The sequence below is a fragment of the Vicia villosa genome, linkage group LG3 (genome assembly GCF_029867415.1).
Source record: "Vicia villosa cultivar HV-30 ecotype Madison, WI linkage group LG3, Vvil1.0, whole genome shotgun sequence".
NCBI lineage: Eukaryota > Viridiplantae > Streptophyta > Magnoliopsida > Fabales > Fabaceae > Vicia > Vicia villosa.
The window spans coordinates 200,825,711-200,846,609 of record NC_081182.1 but is presented as its reverse complement, the minus strand read 5'-3'; the positions used below and the strand labels follow the sequence as shown (position 1 = coordinate 200,846,609).

Genomic DNA, 20,899 nt, shown 5'->3' with positions numbered 1-20,899 from the left:
ATGCACCTAAGCGTCAATTCACCAAAATTAATATGACATTGGCTCAAGCATTACAACATCTGTTGAAGATCGAACTGATTACTCTGAGGGATCCTCCTAAGAATCCTAACACCTCCACCCCTGGCTATAAACTCAATGCAAAGTGCGCGTACCATTCCAACAGTTCTGGACATTACACAAACAATTGCTGGACATTGAAGAATAAGATTCAAGATCTGATCGATGACGGGGAAATCAAATTCAACCCTCCTGAAAACTCCTATGGTGATCACCGCTCCTATGCCTAGTCATGACAAGACTGACCGACGTCTAGACGGATGAACTTTTGGATCATTAGAACTAGTTTCATTTCCAAGTTTCTTTTCTATTTGTTTAAACATTTGACTCATGATAGACATTATCTGTTTTAATAATCATCATCAGTGCATTGCATATGTTTGTCTTGAATAAATTATTTCGCTATCACTCATTTTAAATTATGTCTTTACTTTGCATATATTTTTTGATATTCAACTCCTGCTAAGCTGTAAGCTTTTTAAGGGAGGATGACGAAAATGATACCGCAACCTCATACAATATGCTTTTGAATGGACTATGTTGATGATGTACAGGCATTGTTTCAATTCATAAACAGTGGAGATATAAGGATGTTAATCCCTCGTCAACCCCGTTTGAGCCGAAGAAGTAGAAGTTTCTTTCTCACACAAATTAAACCCTTAATCATAACCTGGGGAAGGGTAGTTACTCAGTTTACTCGATTGTACTAGTTGTTGTTTACACAAATAATGATGGGTTCCCGCAACCATCAAGTCAGGCAGTCAATGTCCACCAAAAAGAAAAAGATGTTTAGTCAAAACCTATGAAGGAGACTTATCAAAAATCAAAAACATCCCGCTGATTGTTATCTCAAAATAAACAGTTCAGGCAAAAGTTAGGGATAACAAAGTAAAAAAGGAGGTTGCTAAAAATCCTCGACAAAAGAAAACATTTCAAAATAGGTCACTACAAATCCTCGACAAAAAGAAAGTATTACCCGAAAGGATGACTGTCTGTCCAAATAAAAGTTCCGGTGCTCTAACCATCATCAAATATCAATATTACAACTTCAAGCTTGGCTAAAAACTTAAACACAGAATTAACTGAGCATAGGATCGAAGAACATCATGAAGATAGGGATGGGTACAAATAAATTTTGAGCCGTTATCCTTTGCTTCTCAAACCGTGAACCAAGCCACGTTACAACCCTTGAAAGTCCTAACTGAAGCATGGTTAGTCGAAAGCATACTGTCATCAAAAAGGTATCCTGACTCCTTAAGGTTTACTATAAACACCGAGTTGATATTTCGTTTTTTACAAATATCATGCTTTCACAAATATCACGCTTTTACATCTCCTATTTTAATGTTTTTCAAAAAACTCAAGACAGACGTATGCATTGCATCTCATGAATTCATTATTAAACATATTCTGCTACATAATTTCAAATGTTAGCATCAGAAAGAATTTTCACATGGTATGACTAATGACTCAAAGTTATCCCGACCAACAAAGATTACTCCAAGAAGCAATGTCTTCTACGTATACAGGGGGCATGACACGTTTTGCCTAATCAATCTGGGGCAATCAAGTCAAGATTCCAAGAATCTCTCAAAGTCTAAACAATCAAAGGCATACATCCCAAGTGGGTTTCAAGCTATTTCCCAATCAATCTAGGGCAATCAAGTCAACAGTCCGAGAATCTCTCAAGGATGCCGAAACAATCAGGGGCATGCATCCAAATAGGTCTGAAACTACTTCCCAATCAGTCAGGGGCATCATACTAAGTACTAGGGGCATGCCACCCATAGAACACATCTCATAAGGTCCTTATGAGGCAAATCTCTTCGAAGTCCCTACTAGCCGGGGCAGAGCTATGCAATGCATGTTTAACACTTCAACCAACACAAATTTGTGTGTCCTAATCAATGCAAGTCCAGGAATGACCGTTACTATAATACTGGGGGCAACGTTCAAGTCATCCATGTCGTCCCACAAAGCCAGGTTCACAAGATCATATCCCCACAGAGTAATCATTAAGAAGATATCTTCAAATGTTCTCGTCCCAACAAAGACTTAGTTCCTCAAGCGGAGTTTACATCTACGACATTGTCGGTCCCCCGACACTTTTTATCTTCTCTAAACAGGGTTATTCATCTCTCTTATCCCCGGTCAGGGTACATCAAGATCAATCATTCAAATCGCTTTCATCCCCAAGAAAAAATCATAAATCTCCAGCTGAGCATCTTCAAGACAAGATCAGACAACAAAATCACAAGGACATAGAGATTTATTTTCTCAATCAAGACAACATAAATCATATTCACATATCATATGCCATAAACATATTCATACATTGAATACAAAGATCTAATTCAGTTACTACAAACGGTGCTGACACGATCAACTCTCAAAGATCTAATTCCATCATCACGAACGGTGTGGACACGATCAACTTTTCCAAAGTCTAATTCAGTTACTACGAACGGTGCTGACACGACAAGAGATCTAATTCCATCATCACGAACGGTGTGGACACGGTCAACTTTTCCAAAGTCTTATTCAGTTACTACGAACGGTGCTGACACGACAAGAGATCTAATTCCATCATCACGAACGGTGTGGACACGATCAACTTTTCCAAAGTCTAATTCAGTTACTACGAACGGTGCTGACACGACAAGAGATCTAATTCTATCATCACGAACGGTGTAGACACGATCATCCTTCCAAGATCTAATTCTATCATCACGAACGGTGTAGACACAATCATCCTTCAAAAATCTAATTCGGTTACTACGAACGGTACTGACACGATCAAATAAAGAGAAAAAATTAATCATGACACTCAATTCAGAAAAGACCACGACAACTGAATCACGATAATGGAATCACGACAACTGAGTCACCACAAATGGAGTCACGACAAAAGAGTCACATATCTAATCCCAGTACTCAGTTCAGAAACAATCATGACAACGAAGTCACGACAATGGAGTCATGACAATAGAGTCACTACAATTAATTCACTTCACACTCCCAACATCCAGATGGCATCTGTAAGCCCATCTCTAACAAAAACTTCTCAATAATTCAAGTTCGGATATAGTCTAACGTACGACTTATTCTGACTTTCGTATTTATCCAGATCAGATGGCATCTTTAAGCCCGTCTCATACATATTTTCCAACACTTGGACGGTATCTTCAAGCCCGTCTCCGGTAAAAGTCCCTGCTTCAGCCAGGGCAAATTCCTGGGTATTCTAGTGTTCAATCCTCTTATATCTTCAGATTCTGGCAGGCACACAAACCAACCTACATCTTCAGGTTTAAGAAGATTGAACAGGGGCAGCTGTCATACCCCAAAATTTTCCCTCATATATTTGCGAATGTCACTTTATTACGAATAAAATTGATGGCGCATTTGGGAAGAGTGTAAGACTTGCGGGTGTAAGGTCCCGGGTTCGAATCCCACTTCTGACGTTTTTCATCTTTTTATTTTGTTACTAACTTTATTTTTTATTATTTATTTATCACAAAAATGTCTTTTTTTATTAATTAAATTGTATTTTTCGTTTTTTATTTTAATCAATTTTCAAAAATATTAATTTCCCATTTAAATCTTGATTTCATGCTTTTTTAGTCAAAAAAATCCAAAATACAAAAAATATTTGAATTTATTTCATTCCACTTTTATTTTAGGATAGTTTCTATGACATTGATCAAAATAATCCAAATTTAGAGATCAAATCAAATTTAATTGGCTTAAATGCACTTTAAGTCCCCCTATTTTAGTTTTTCTAAACTTTTGGTCCCCCTATTTAAAATCTCAGCTTTTTAGTCCCCCTATTAAACTTTGACCGGGTTTTTTTTGGTCCCTCCTCATTTTTGTGTATGTGGCAATTGAGAAAGCTGATCTGGCTGAAAATAATAGTTGCCACGTCATTTGTTTGAAATTAAAAACTAAAAAAAAACTTATATTAATTCTAAATAATTTATTAATAACTTAAATAGTAATATGGATTAAAATTTATATGAAGATTCAAAAAACAAAACCATTTTCCCTAATTTCTCAGAACAGCATCCCTAATTGTTTCGTGTTCTTCAGCTACGCTCTTCACCTTCAACATTTCGCCGTTCTTAAATTCCACCATTAGCGTTTGAAATACAACCATTTTTCTCAAACAATCATGTCCCGGTTTTCTCAAGGAAGCAATCGCAGCAAATCGTCGTTCATCCGTGACGAATGTAGATGTGGGTTGGATGCACCACTGATGACGGCATGGACCGATGCTAATCCAGGACGCCGTTTCTATGGGTGTGGAATGTACAAGGTATCAAAGCTTTGTAAGCCTTGTAATTCATCTCATTCGAACTTATTTCCGTTTGATTGAAAATTCGTATTTTTTCTGCATTTTTTTTTAGATCCAGGGACACAAAATGTGCAATCATTTTGTTTGGTACGATGAAGAGTTGACTCCAAGAGAAAAAGAGTTGATTTCTTTACTGAATGAAAGCTTAATTATAGAGAAGAATAAAGTTAACGAATGCAAGTTGAAAGAGGAACAATTGACAATGAAGATGAAGTTTGTGAAAATGCAGTTGAAGTTTACAATTGGGATGAGCATTGTGTTGTTAATGGGACTAGTTGCAACAAGTGTAATGAAGTAGGAATGAAGCTGAAAGTGTAATGGTGTTATGGTGTTAATGGGATTATTGCATTGTGTTGTTATGGTGTTGTTGTTTAGTTTAATAGGATTTTGAAACAACTTTGTTCTGGTATTGTTGTTTAGTAGCTTACTGTAAAACAAGGATTATGAATGAAAAAATGTTGTTCCAAATTTGTTTCAATTATTATGATTAGCTTTTGGTTGTATATTATGATGTGCATAGGGTGGGGTGGCTGCCATCACTTTACTGAGTTAAAATGTTCTTCTTTTTTTTGCACGAAAATTAACTTCAGTGAGTGATGCATAACATGTACCACAAAATGCATCATCATTCACTAATGACCAAGAAATTTCCAGTACCACCTAGATAACCAACTCATGACAAAATCATAAAATCAACTCATGACCAAGACTCTTAGCAGCAAACACCAAAATTAGCACAGCTTAACTCTTTTTAGTAAAGCAATGGTGAAAATCTTAGACACCGGTGACTATAAGTTCGGGGACTCCCGTTATTCATACCCATTGTCATTTATCCTTGAATAAATAAAAGCCAAACCCCAAACATATAAAATTGTTGTAGCCACATTAAGGCCAAGCAAACAAGATCACACATGACACACCCATTAATCAACTCTTAAAAAAGCCAAAACGCCAAGATACAATACTCCCACTGCACTAAACAAAACATACAATTTGGCATCCCAAAACAGTACACCTTCTTTATGTCACCAAAAGCCCCAAAACAATTTACAGCAACCAAAAGCCACTAGTATTAAACAAGAGGGCAACACCCTCCATTCACCTCATCACCAAATTTCAAACAAGAACACAGATACATAATTGTCACTAAAGGCTCAAACAAGAACGCATCATCCACTACAGAAGGTGCATACATTTGCAGAACATACATTTGCCAATATCAAAAACTTTCAATGTTATAGAACTTGCAAAACATACATTTGACAATATCAAAATTTTGTTTTCATATTAAACATCAAAATAACAGTTGGAATTACATTTGCGAAACATCAAAATAACTTAGGCATTATCAAAATAGCAGTATTGTCATAATTGAAACTAAGGATTGCAATTGTCATAACATCAGAATGACATCAAAATAACTTGGCATTACAGCTGCCATACTATTGTTGAGATTGTTGTGTTGGCTGAGGTGCTTGAGACGAGCTGTCAACTTCCGATGCATTTGTATCTGTACTCTTCTTCTTCATCTTTCCACTCTTTTCCTTCTTGTTATTTCCACCTTTTGGGATGGCCCGGTCAGCAGCCCTCTTTCCCTTACAACTTCTCTTATTGTGACCCATTGCTCCACACTTATGGCAAGTAACAGTTGGCAGCTTTCTAGGAAGAACATGTGGGTTTCTAGGCTCATCATTGACCTTGTTTCGCATCTTTTTGGGTCGTCCAATTGCCCTTCTCATAATTGGTGGGTTGATTGATACTTGGTCATCAAGAGGCCACATTTGTGGCCCATTGGTAGGTAAGATTATATTTGAGTATGTCTCCTTGAAAGTAGTCTTCCTGTGCACAGAGAATGACATGAAACAATACATATGTTATGCGTAGAATGACAACTAACAATACACATGTTAAGCATATAATAGATATTTGTTGAAACAAACCTGTAATATTCAGAGACATATTCTTCTGGATTTTTATTGCTTTGCCATATGCAAGTTATGGCATGACACCATGGGGTTCCAGTTAAATCCCATTTCCTACATGCACATGTCTGTTGTTTTAGATTGACGATATATGTTTCGTTTCCATTTGTCACACCATATATGGCCAAATCATCATCACCATGCCATGTAGGTGTCCAATTCTCTACAACCTTCTTGTTCTTTTCAATCACCAACTGTATTCTCGGGCAAATATCACCACTATACTTACTTAATGCATATTTTTGACTAGTAATCCTCTTAGTTAAATAATGCTTAATCCCTTCTAACATAGTGATGATTGGTTTATCTCTATATTCTAGAATTGCCCTATTAAAAGCCTCACACATGTTATTTACTTGTAGGTCACATTTAGAATAAGTCCTGAAGTGTGACCTGGTCCAATATTGTGCCGGGATATCTTTCATTTCCTTCCAAGCAGCTTCATTCAACCTTTTCATCCTTAGCATTGCCCTATCCCATGTTGCAGCGGTTGTAGCCCTTGCTGCACTCCACATAACCTCTTTCAATTCCAACCTAGGATATTTCTTCTTCCAGTTTCCATATAGATGCTTCACACAAAGGCGTTGTTCCACATGAGAACTCACACTCTGAACTGCTGGTAAAAGGCCCTGACATCGATGTACATTGAGAGCAAAACAATATTAAAAGAATATTGAGTAAAACTTATACATTGATATCAAAAGAATGTTACGTTTAGAGGTTACCTTTTGTTGGTCTGAGATGAAAGCATAGGCCCTATGGTTTATGCTTTCTAGGTCTTCCATTAGAATATTGATGAACCACTCCCAAGAGTCTTTTGTCTCAGCCTCCACAACAGCATAAGCAATAGGATATATCTTGTTATTTCCATCCCTCCCCACAGCTGCCATCAATTGTCCACCAAAGTCGCCTTTCAAAAAACAAGCATCCAAACCGATAAGTGGCCTACAATATTTTGCAAATCCAGACTTACACGCATCTAAGCACACATAAATCGTCTCAAACACAGGGCCTTCATTAGAATCAGCACATTGCACCACAACATTACTATTGGGGTTTGACTTTAGTAGCTCTAGTGCATAACGCCTTAAATGGGTGAATTGGTCCATTCCAGCACCTTGGATCAAATCCATAGCCCTTCTTTTTGCCCTATATGCCTGATCATGAGACAACTTCACTCCCCATCTCTCAACAGCTTTAGCAATCAATCCCACTGGTTTCATGTTAGGGCTATGTCTTAGAATATGTGCAAATTTCTTGGCAAGCCATGTTGTCTTTTCCTGCCTATTATATGGAGTTATATGGCATGTGTGTTCATCAATTAGACTTGCAACTTGCCAGAATTGGTTCCCTACCCGTTTAGTAATTCTCATGTAGAACTTGCAACCATCGATACATTTTACTACCATCCTCTTTCCATCATTTTTTTGTAGAGCAACATTTTTCTTCATCTTCATTGCATACTCCTTCAAGGCATCCCTAACCATCTCTTTATTGTTAAACATCATACCTAGTTGAAACTTGAATATCTCTCCACTTTTATAAGCGGGAAGCTTCTCATGTTCCTCATCATCATCACTATCAGGAGGTGTAAGCAGCACATCAGAGTCATCATCAACATCAGAATTGTTCACCTTAGCACCTAAGTTCTCAAAAGGTATGACTGTTGTCCAATCCAAGTCAACAATCTCATCACTACACTCATACTCAGTGTCACTAAAACTGTCCAAGTCACCTTCACTTCCGACATAGTCAGCATCATCATCATTTACGTCTTCACTCCCTACTAGTACTTCATCCTCGACATTTTCATTTTCAACTTGAGCATCATCATCCGTGATGGGAACACAATCATCATTAACTTCCACTTCCTCATCATCCGAGTTTGGAGCACAATCATCATTAATTTCAACTTCTACTTCCTCATCAATCACATCGGGAATGCCAATGGAATGCTCTACATACACATCAACCAATTCATATCCAGAGACATCCTCAACAAGTTTTACCACATCAGCGTCACAATTAAGAGGTCTAAGGCCACGAGAAAAGCTAAACTTGGGGTTCCAGTACCACATACACTTGATATTCATATACCCCTCATTTCTTATCAAACCTTCCAACTGCATATATGAAATATAATCCACATCCCACTCCCAATTCATTTCAGAGACTTGTCCATTAACGTACCATTTAGCAGGTTTGTCAACTAATTGTCCCCTATGATGAATTCTTAATCTAATGGTTTGAGTATGAGATGGTCTGAAAAACAAATTACAATACATGTTCAGTTCAGAAATTAGTATAAACCCTAAACCCATACAAACAAAACTTCACATACCTCAAACAAAATTTCACTTCTTTGTTTTTCCATAGCTGAGGAGGGTTGTTCATCTTTGGACCAACGGTGGATTTCTTCACGTCAATCCAATGGTAGGTAGATTCAGACCAAGCTTCAATAGAGAGAGATGATGAACGCACACGATAGAGAGAGATTAAGAACAAACGGTGAGAATGAAATTCAGAAATTCATTTGGGAACGAAGGGTGAGAATACGAAGGGTGAGAATGAAGAATGCACAATGAAATTCTAAAACTGATTTGGGAACAATTGTTTTACTTATATGTTTTTCATTTTTAATTGATTAAGTTAATATATTATTATTAAATAAATGATTTTGATATAATTCAAAATTAAATAAATTATTTCAGAATTAATATAAGTTTTTTTTAGTTTTTAATTTCAAACAAATGACGTGGCAGTTATTATTTTCAGCCAGATCAGCTTTCTCAATTGCCACATACACAAAAATGAGGAGGGACCAAAAAAAACCCGGTCAAAGTTTAATAGGGGGACTAAAAAGCTGAGATTTTAAATAGGGGGACCAAAAGTTTAGAAAAACTAAAATAGGGGGACTTAAAGTGCATTTAAGCCAATTTAATTTAAAATTCCGATTATTATTGGTTAATTGTCATCAAATCTTATTCTATTTTTTAGTTTGCCTAATATTTTTTTAATATAAATACGATGCTTTCATTCAGCCAAGAGAAGGAAATCCTAAGCTAGCCCTGTAAAAGTTGTTGTTCACTAACATTTTATAATTTCTTACACTGCCTATCTTAGCCTTGTCATTGATTTTCCAGGTCCTCACAACCTGTAAACAATAGCAGAAACAAGAAGAGGAGATGTCAAAGCGGAAGAATTACGACACTCTGTCTTTGCAGAAGAAAAGAAGGATCTGAAGCATTTGCAATCGGTTCCACGTTTGACAAACTCATGCCCTATCATAAAAACAACACTACTAACACTATATATGATCAATATCAACAAGTTTTATTTTGATATTTTGTAGCAGGTATATCATAAAAAAAACAAAAGGATGAATTCATAAGGATTGACAGCATCAAGTATCATGGAAAAGCTTCAAGCAAAACACGAACTCAGTGCCATGAAGGACAGGTTTTGGGACTGATTCATACCCTTACAAGCCTCAAAAACGATTCTTCGGTGTTCTTTGAAGGTCTCCATAACATCACCATTATCTAGAGCATTCAGAATCACGAAGATACGAGTCACGGTTTGTCCCAAAAATTTCGAAATCGAATTTGTATCTACGAGCATCTTCAATATGTTTTGATCGCATAATTGTGTTCCTAATCATGTTTCGAAGCTTTCTGGATAATTTAATTGAGTTTCAAACGCAGGTTAAAGCAGGTGCCATGGCTAGGGTTAGTAAAGTTTCGTTTTGGGGTTTTTCAACACAGGAGTAATTGGACCATGAGACTTGTGCCATTATGCTCGGGAAGAAATTCCGATTCGATCCATGGTTTTACCTTGAATTCATGTTGTGTATTTCTGATTTTTGAAGGATTGCAGGCTTATAGCAATGGTGAAGCAAACTGTGGTCGAAATTCTGGCCATCCACAAGGAAGAAGATGATCTGGCCGGCGCTTTTTTTTTCTTTTAAATTTCGAACTTTGTTTTCGCTTATAGCAATTTTGTTTCCTTCATGTGATGACTACTAATGCGCAGCACACATGGCAATGCTCATGCTCTCTTGACCATCACGTCCTGGGTTCGAGGCCAGGCTCAGACAAAATTCTTACATTCAGTCATTTACTAATCCAGTGCACGCGCCTTATGATGGACCATGGTGCATATCACTCCTCAACCATCAGATCTTATGGAGACGTGATCATACGCCTTCTAAGTGCTTGCCCATGGTGCTCCCTCATGGACTCCCCACGCAAGATCCAAGCTGAGTTCTTCTAATTCTTTTTTTTTATTTTTAACTATATAACTTGTTTTTTATTTTGTTTATTTATTTGTTTTCTTATATATAATTCCCTTAAAATATCTTTTTAATCAAAATTTCTTCTAAAAATCTTTTTTTATAAAAAAAAAAAATTTATTTTGAAAAAATTTATTTTATAATTAAATTGTTAAACTAATTTAATTGATGATAATAATCCTTATTTGGTTAAATAAATTAATTTAATTGCTTAGTTATTTAAATAATTATCAATTTTTTTTTGATTAAAATACATATTAGGGTTAGAGAATTTAATCGAAACCCTATTTTTTCCGATTTAATTAATTAGGTAGAATACCAATAATTAATTAAATTGATCTTATTTATTCTATTAACCATAGTTAATTCGTGCCCTGATCAGGATTTACGAAGATCATGCCTACACTGAATTGTTTTCCTTCCTTGTGCAATTTTTTCAGGGTTAGTAACAGGGTTTCCTCCGACTACGAACCATATCAGATCAAAGCTAAGTCTCGATCTCATTATTTTATTTAAATATTTGTTGGCCTTATAGAACTGATTAGGGTTTAACCTCGAAGCTCAATGGACTCTTTTTGCACTCACTTCCTTTTCTGTCTGTCTTTGCCAATTTTTTCAGGGTTAACCTCGAGGCTACCTCCGATTACGAGCCATATTTGATCAAAAGCTAAGTTCTATTCCATATTAATTTTAATTTTGCTTTATTTTTATCAGATTAAAGTTAGCCTCGACTGTTAGTGAATCGATAATACACTCACCCTTGGTTTTCTATTTTTTTCCAAATTTTCAAGGTTAGCCAACCGCCAAAGCTCAATAGTCGGTAACCCTAAAACCTATCTGATTTCTTTAATTATTACTCGAGTCAGATCTATTATTCCTCTTTTCCCCCATTCCCATAATGTTTTTTTTTGTATCTGTTTCGAGGTTGTATTGTTTGGCCTTGAAGGCACTTAATACTATTTATATTTATGCATGGTTAGTAATCCTAGGGAGTGATAACCCCGAATTAAATTAGAATCACCTAATTACAAGATAACTTATTGTGAATTTAACCACCTGATTGTGCCACACACGCACCTTTAGGGTAATCCCTCTGGTTGCCTTGTTTCCTTATTACTGTTGCCTTGTTGCCTTAATTTTGTTGCCTAAGAATTGTCGAGTCCCTCGATTCGGAGGATACCCAAAGCAAATGTTGCCTTCAAAGTTATTGAAACTCCCTCGAAGCTGCCTCGGTAAAATGTGATGATTGTCCCAATTGCTAAGGTATCCTCACGTGATGCCTAAAAAGATAAAATGACTATTATATCCTTCCCTTAGACGACCTGCCCTCTTTCTGGTAGGGACAGTCTTGTGGCGAACGATTATTCTCGATGACCCTTAAACATCCAATTGAAAGACTTCCTACCCTCTTTATGGTATGGATAGACCCTTTCACTCTGAAAAGCTAAAAGAATATTTTTTCAAACTTAGGGTAATTGCTTTTTAATTGCTTGCTCTTTTTCGAATTCAAATTCAAATTCAAACTCTTTTTCCCACTAATTTTCAAATACTTTTCAAAAAGACTACGCTTATCTACAAGCTAAAGTTCTTATTCAAATTTCTATTCACACACTACTTTTCAAACAATTCAAACATTTTGAAAACAAAAGTGAGCTAAGCAATTAAGAGCCCATGGAAAACCTTGGATGCAAAGGGTGCCTTACACCTTCCCTTTGCATAAATTACCCCCCGAACTCAGTTTTTATTTAAAAGGTTTTTCCTGTTCTTTTAGCCTTTCTGATATTTGGATAAAATAAAAGACGATGGCGACTCTTGCTATCTGCGACATTTCGATAAAGTCAGTTCACCGTATTACAGAAACGTTGGATCCTAAAACTGTACCAAAGTGGGAAGGATCCCATCCACAATGTTGGTATTGAGAAGAGGGAGAAGTTTTCCATACTTCTCCTTGAAAGCCTGGGGGTTGACCACCAGTTTTTCGAGCTTTTCCAATTCCTCGACCTTAGGAATCTTGAAGGTGTATTTCCTAGTTCTCTTTCTTCCGTAATCCATGGTATAGATCCTTAAGTCCTTTCTCCATTTCTCTCTTGCTATGAAGTTCAAAACGTTCGTTATTTAGTTTCCTTGAAAAACGACTTGAAAAAAACTCTTTTGTTTTTTAGTTATTATGATGAATGAATGCGCACACAAGAGTTTTTAAACAAACATGGCGTAGAAGGGTATAGTGGTCATGGAGTCATATCGCAAACCTCGCCCCAGGGTAAACTAAGGATAAGGATTTTTGTACCTGTAGAACGGGTTCTAAGGGTTCTCAGAGCTTTTGCTCAATCTTAAAGATACGTTGACTGGTATCTATAAGAGAGTTTTCTCTGAGTGTAGTATCTGCGTGACAATTACATTCGTAATCACCGCTCTTCGTCCTAAAAAGGCTTTAAGTGGGGTTAATGTGTTTCTAGGTCCTCCTGGTACAAATCAGTCTCGGAATGCATTGGCGCAGTTAATCACAACCAGCCAGGCAAATCCCAAGAGTAGATTTGGGAACCAAGATTAGAGGGCCTTCACCGAGAAGACATCCTCCATCCTATCTTATGTTGCACTCAAATCCGGGTATAGGATTTCTCACCACAAGGGGGAATCAAGCCCTTTCCCGATACAACAATCACATGAAATGACACAATCACATGGAAGTCCGAGCTTTTTGTAGTTAGGAGAAATAATTAGGGAAATTAATTATTTTTGGTGCCTTGCTTCAAGCTCAAGGTTGAAGCTTGAATTAAATCTCTGTTTACATTAAAGAGACATGAAATTATCTCTACAGAGAGGTATTTCTACTATTCCACCACAAACATTAAAAAAGTGACAGAAAAGCTGAATTCATTTCATTTAGAGAGGGACCTTACTTGTATGTTTGCAAGTATGCCAGTCGCGTGTCTCTTGAATGAAAGAAGGATTCTCATCCAAATTAGGGAAAGTGTACAAGTCTGGGTTTGTTTTCCTTAGCGCATGCCTTTCAAAGTCCTAAATGGGAGAATGTTTGAAATTGAAAATGAAATTGAAATCGAAATTTTTGTTTGATTGAATGTGGTGAGATAGGAGAAACATCTCTCTATAGAGGTAAGCTATGTCTATCTACTATTTGAAAGATTTGATTTTTAGCTGGCTTGTATGAGGCCCAAGCTTAAGGCTTTTTGATTTGATTTATTTGACTCTAGAAAAATGACTTTACTGGGAATTAACTAAAGAAATTTGTGTTTTGTACAAAGCCCAGAATTGAGGCTGACTTTAGTTGGAAAGTGTTTTATTTTATGGATTTTATTTGGTGTTTTGTACAAAGCCCAGAATTGTGGCTAACTCTTAATTGTGGGATACATATATATATATATATATATATATATATATATATATACATATGCTGACTCTACTTAGGGAGTATATTATTTTCTGCCTTGTATGAAGCCCAAGGTTGTGGCGGACTCTAGCTAGGGAAGTCATTATTTTCTGCCTTGTATGAAGCCCAAGGTTGTGGCTGACTGTTGAGGAATATTGAGTATGGATGACTCTATGGGGAAAAGATCCTAGAGGTTAGGAATCTTTGACACAGGAAATGTGGTTTATCTGCCTTGTACACAGCCCAAGGTTGTGGCTACTCGATGATGAAGGACTCACTGGGGAGACTCTAATATCTACCTTATATAAAGCCCAAGGTTGTGGCTGAATCTCTAAGGGAATACCTATGAGTATGGTTTTGACTTTAAGAGGTGTATGTGCTTTTGTTGAATGGAAGAAACAGGTTGGAAGATTGACTTTACCGGGGGATTTAAAAGTTGAATTTTTTTTGGAAGCTAACCCTTTCCAGGGAATTTGTCTTTGAAGGACTGATTTTGGAGGCTGACCCTTTCCAGGGGTTTTACTCTACTGGAGAGTTTTATCTTTTGAAAGTTTAATTTTGGAAGCTAACCCCTTCCAGGGAATTTGGATTTAAGGAGTAATTTTGGAGGCTGACCCTTTCTAGGGGTTTTTATGGCAGAAAGATCCTCTAGTTGGGACTTCTTGTTTAAAGCCCAAGATTAAGGCTGACACTAACTAAGGATAGACAACTATGGATCCTAGACTCTGCTGAGGAAGATTAATGAAGATAAGTGTGACAGAGACTGTCCATATCTCTCATTCCAAAAGGTGTACTCAATGTGAGATTGAGACATTCTTAGCTTGTTTAAAGTCTGGTTTAAAGAATGGAAAAAACTCACCAGGATAGGCTAAAAGATGATTAAAGACCTGTTCCTATGTTTATAAGAAACCTGATGGGTCCTTGTATACAAGCTCAAGAGGAAGCTGGGAATGCTTTCAAGAAGCCTGTGGGTCCTTGTACAAAGCCCAAGAGGAGGCTAATCGAGGGTCATCGAGGGTCCTTGTTATAGCACAAGAGAAAGCTATGTAGTTTTGAACTTATTTTGGATCTAAGCAAATGGGTAAGAGGTTTCACCGGGAATAACTCCTCTTGGGTGAATGTGTCCTAGTTTGGGTTCTAAGGTTTTTTAAAGATGTTTCACTGGGAATAATTCATCTTGAGGGTTTGAACTAAAGATCTCTAATTAGGAAAGAGCCTTCATCGGGAAGACATTCTCAATCCTAGGCCATAGTCCTATAATATATATATAGTTTAAGTGTCCTAAGGGTTACACTCAGACGTAGTCCTAAACAATATATAAACAGTTTATACTTGACAGTAATTTAAATAAAGACTGTAAATTGAAAGCTTGTAAAGCCTAACCTGGATGGAGTGGAGGCCTTTGAAGATGTATGTACAAAGCCTCACTAGCAATTGATGTTTTATTGATAACAGTTGAATATTTATGATAAATAGTTAAAGGTTTTTGAAAACAGAAGAAGTGAAGATGGACAAAGGTCACATAGGTATCTGAAGAGTTTCACCGGGAATAATGCCCTTCAAATACCAGGAGAATGTTTTGAAAACAGAAAGAAGATTCTGTAAATACAGTTTTTGAAAACAAACTATGAAAAGAAGAAAAAAAAAAGGTGTTGGGACTTACACTCTATTAGAGGCCCATTGAAATATTTATTGTTTATGAGAAACAGTTGGATAATGATCTGAAATGATTACTGTTTTGTTGTCTAAAAAAACCTCGATTGTCCGGCTAATTGGAGATTTGGAAACAGTTTAAATTCTTGACAACAGTCAACTTGATTAGGGTAATGACAAAGTCTATACCCTATTAAGACCTAAATGATGAGGGTTTTAACTCAAAAATATTCACAGGAGATTAGGTTTTGAAAATCAAGTGATAACTATATTTTTTAAAGTATGAAAACATACTTAAAATATATGATTTTAAACCTAATTAAAACATATTAAAATAATATATTTTTTTATGATTTTTTGGTATATTCTCAAAATAGATATATTAAATGAGAAGTGTGTGAAAAATTAAGAGAAAATGATTTAAATTGATGGGTGAATTAATTATGTGAAGTTGTAAAATAAAATGAAAGAAAATAGTGATAAAAAAAGGGTTTTGTCTTGCCAAGGGTTGAACCCACACCCTATAGGTTACCAAACAAAAGAAATACCAACTGGGCCACGCGCGTGGCCTGTTTAGGAAAGGCAACCATATGATTATATGTGAAAACAAAACATCAAAGTGGTTTGAAAAATAAAATGAACAAATGGTCCGAGGGGGGGATCGAACCCCAGACCTAAGGCAAGGCAAGGCTTTTGGATGCGCGCTGTAACCAATGGGACACTACGATGAATTCGTAGGTTAAACACAAACCATTCAAAATATAATAAACTAAAACCTAGGAAATTTGAAAAATGGCGCCACCATCTTCATCTTCAACCTCAAGCTTCAAACATTTGAATTTGCTATCTCCTTCGTTTCTCAACCAAACTCAAAGATGTAAACATGGATTTTGCTCGTTTTTGAACAAGGATTATGATGGTATCCTTTGATTTCTTTTATTTTTAGTGTAATTCAAAATTCGTACGCATGAACACTAAGAACCCTAAAACTGGAAATTAACATGAAATTCTCTATATGCATGATATGATGCAATTGATTTAGGGTTAATGATCCTTAAAGGTGCAGAAACCAACTGGTAACTTCATTTTTAATTTATCATGTGTGAATTATGGAGTTTGAAGTTCATGAAACTTACCTCAAAAATGGAGGTTGATCTCTGATCAAAGTGTGCTACAGAGTTGTTGCGAAGGCCCAGATAGCTTTAGTGATCCCTCAAGAAGGTGTTGAGATGCTTGGCTTGGGTTGAAACTGCCCAAAACTCCTTGCTCGACCCCAACTGATACAGCTCCAAGTGAGAGGTGAAGATGATGATTCTCCACGTACATAAGTGTTCCAGAGGTTTGGATCACCTCTAAATACATCCCTTGATGTGTTTGAATACTTACTTTCAAAGGAAGAGCTTTGGTTTGAAGAATCCGAGTCTTCTTGCCAAAGAACCTTTGAAAAACCTAAGTATGAGAAGAGAAGAGAGAAAGCAAGATTTCTGTTGCTTTGGTGTGTTTAATTACTGAGGAATTCACTTGTATTTATAGGCAAAGAATTCAGTGTAATTGCAGAGGAGTGAGCTTGCTTAGTGAAGTCATTTTGGTTTCTTAAGCATGAAGAAATTTCAAAGAATATCAAGATGTGATCATTGCATTTTCGAGCCAGCTCCCTATCCCTTGATCTCTTGTAATCTTAGGGAAAATTTCTGATGCAGAGTGTGATCCAATTGGTTGGTGAGAAGATTCCTTTAGTGATTCATCCCTTTGCCATAAATTCCCAAATGTAATCATTACATAATCACATGTTCTTGTTTTGGGAATATTCTTCAATTCTCATGTCATGGTGAAAATGAATGCATGGCATCTCTTCTTATGTGTTATGGGTCGTGTAGCATCCATTGGTGAGGTCATTTGCACAAAATTGCAAAGTTTCAAAATGATACATGACCTATAATTTTACTTCATGAGGCCAACTTTGAACAAGCATAACTCCTAGCTCAAAATGAATTTGGAGAAGGTTGAACACAATTTCGAAAGCACTTAACATGTACTTCAATTCATTATTTTGGAGTTTCTTCAAAATCATTTGGCAAATTTGTGAAAAATGGGCCTAAAGTTGGAAGAAAACTAGGTCAAAAACACTTAGAATTTTTTCTAAGTTTTTATAACCTATAACTTCCAAATCCCAAATCTCTAAAATGATTGATTTCTTGAAAAAAGTTGCATTGTAAGATGTTGTTTTATTTTGCAAGATCTACAACTTTCATTTTGGGAGTTTTTTGAGTGTGTAAGTAAAATTTTGAGTTCCCAAAATGCCCTTAAAAACCCTAATTCCTGACTTTTTGATCCTTGATGAATTTTCTTGAATATCTTTTGTCAAATGACTTCAATAATCATATATTGATGATATTGATCCTTAAAAGTCATGGTTTGACCAAAAATCGTAAAAGTCAAAGGTGATCTTGCATAGTTGACTTTTTCCAAATGAAGTGAAATCTTGGAATTTTGTGATGAATCAAACTCTCCTCCTTAAATGAATGATGTGAATGAATTATATTGAGGTAATAGAAGTTCTTGAGTCATGTTTTGAGTTTTGGATCCGTGTCCTGATTAAATGTCAACTATCTTGGTGAACTAGGTCAAAAACCCTAATTGTCGACCAGATGAAATTGATGACTGTAGATTTTGAATTGAAATGTAATGCCTTATGGATATTGTCATATAGATCATTTTAAGATGATTTAAGTCTTTGAGTGATACCCTGGGGCTTTTTAGGGTTTCCCAAATGTGGTCCCTGATTTTAGTCCTTGATGGGTTCAAAACCCTAACTGAGCAAACCTGGGCCCTGATGACTGTTGTCTAATCAAAATAGGTGAATAAATGAATCATTTTAATCCTATGATTGTATTAGAGGCTATTCTCATATTGATTGATCCTTTGCCTGAACTCCTTTGTCCTTGAGCACCCTCGATTGGGTATCAGACAAATAAGTGACTGCTCTGAGTACCTGTCTTGAGTTTGATGAGGTATTTGGAGGTGTGATATCTCAGGGGGTAAAGATTAGGGTATGAAACTTTTCTAATTGTGTCAATTAATAGTAGAAACATGTTTCTTTTGGTAAATAGGAGGAGGTTTGAGAGAGAAGAGAAGGGAACTTTTGAAAATTTGAGGGATAAGAAATGTGACATTTTTATGAAACGTGTAAAAAGGAAAAACTAGAGGAATAATGTTAAGAAAACTTATGAAGGAGTTATAATAGTAATAATAGAAAGAAAAAAAAACAAACATAGCCTAAAGTGACAATTCTATTGACTACAAACAAACATGGCCTAATAATAATTCCTTGCATTTCAAACAAACAATTATTAACGTGACAATTCAATATTTTCATTACAGTGATCGATTTGCAGTAAATAATTAAATATCGAAACAGTGCATAAAATGTCAGTATTGCTACAAAACTACATATAAAAGTAATTAAAAACATAGTAAAACATCACTCATAAACTTTCTCCTTCACTTTTTTTTCAAAAGGATTGCACGAATATCTTCCATCATCTTTTTCTGTTTAGCCAACTCCTCTCTGATATCCACCAAAGATTTCACAATGTATTTCATGTCCTCCTTGGACTTGTGAACTTTCTTCTCAGCAACATTCTGCTTCTTTTTCTTAAGACTCACCATACCCAAGTCATCATATCTCTTACGTTTAACACCAGTAACTGTAACAGATTCGGTACTTTCCTCAAAATCTTCAGGATTGATAGAGACATACTGGCCCAAAAGGAAAGCTTGATTCAACAAGTATTGATCCATTGCGGTCCATTGCGGGTGGCAGGTTTTGTTTTGCAAAACTATCTCAGTGTATGAAACAAAGCTTTGCTCATCTCTTTGCTTTTGTTTCTTAGCTCCATCCAACCAATACAAGGCAATAGCAACTCTAGAGTCATAAGAAGCATATATTCCCAAGTATTTAGGGTTTCACGATCATCTTCTTTCCTCAAATTCTTTTTCCCAAAGTTATCACTAGATCATCAGTCCATTGAATTAGTGCCATATTTTCCAAAAATAGTAAACAATAGAAGAAGAGTACAAGAAAAATATGAAAACAAAAAGCAGAAACAACAGTAAAGGCAAAAACACAAGAATATCAATAAAGAAATTAAACAAAAAATTGAAAAGCACAACAAAACAATAAAGAAAAAACTTTACAAGTAAAAGGCATCGTTTGTTTTGCTTTTCCTCTTTACCTCCTTCAATTGTTACATATATAGGAGATAAAACCTAACAGTGTTACGCTAAAAGGTAAGAAAAGTGACGTCTTGAGCGAACGATATTACGTGTAAAAAATTTAAAACACAAGAATAACAATAAATGAAGGAAATTTGAAATTGAAAAGCACAAGAATAACAATAAAGAAAAAACTTTACAAGTAAAAGGTGCCGTTTGTTTTGCTTCTCCTACCTACTCCTTCAAATATGAAATATTTAAGGACAAAATTGCAAATCCTCCAGACTGTAATTTTTAAGAAGAAAATTGCAAATCCTTGCTCAATTGCAACTTTTGAACGGAAAAGATGCAACTGCAATTTTGGACGAAAAAATTACGGAGACTCACAACAAACTATTTTTGAACAAAAAAAGAGAAAACCCTCTCAACAAACTATTTTTTAATGGAAAAATAGAAAACACTCTCAACAAACTATTTTTGAACGGAAAAATAGTTAGTTTAGAACTCAAACTAACTATCTCTATGTATATTATTTCTAAAACTCTAATTTTTTCCTACTATCTCTTTGTATTGTTCAACCCAATAAAAGCTCCCTTCATCCAAAGACTCAATTATCTTCACTTTATCTTCAACTTCGTCTTCAACTTCATCTTCAAAGCTATCATTATATTATTACTCTTAAATAATTTTGTCTTCTATGGTTAATTAACATGCCTTTTATAATTGTGTCAATTAATAGATAGAAACATGTTTCTTTTGGTAAATAGGAGGAGGTTTGAGAGAGAAGAGAAGGGAACTTTTGAAAATTTGAGGATAAGAAATGTGACATTTTTATGAAACGTGTAAAAAGGAAAAACTAGAGGAATAATGTTAAGAAAACTTATGAAGTAGAAACATAGCCTAAAGTGACAATTCTGTTGATTACAAACAAACATGTCCTAGTGATAATTCCTTGCATTTCA

At 35.7% G+C, this 20,899-nt stretch overlaps 2 protein-coding genes across 2 annotated transcripts; one reads left to right on the top strand and one right to left on the bottom strand.

Moving 5' to 3' along the window:
- The first annotated feature begins 4,225 nt into the window (after positions 1-4,225).
- Positions 4,226-4,706, top strand: LOC131659725 (uncharacterized). The gene is made up of 2 exons (XM_058928877.1): positions 4,226-4,369; positions 4,461-4,706. Exons 1-2 carry the CDS (start codon positions 4,226-4,228, stop codon positions 4,704-4,706), a joined length of 390 nt encoding a protein of 129 aa, XP_058784860.1.
- Positions 4,707-5,666: 960 nt separating this feature from the next.
- LOC131657114 (uncharacterized) lies at positions 5,667-9,054 on the bottom strand. Its single transcript, XM_058926606.1, has 4 exons — positions 8,732-9,054; positions 7,116-8,652; positions 6,349-7,019; positions 5,667-6,247 (listed from the first exon to the last, which is right to left on the bottom strand). Exons 1-4 carry the CDS (start codon positions 8,782-8,784, stop codon positions 5,851-5,853), a joined length of 2,658 nt encoding a protein of 885 aa, XP_058782589.1. The 5' UTR covers positions 8,785-9,054; the 3' UTR covers positions 5,667-5,850.
- Between the last annotated feature and the right edge of the window lie 11,845 nt (positions 9,055-20,899).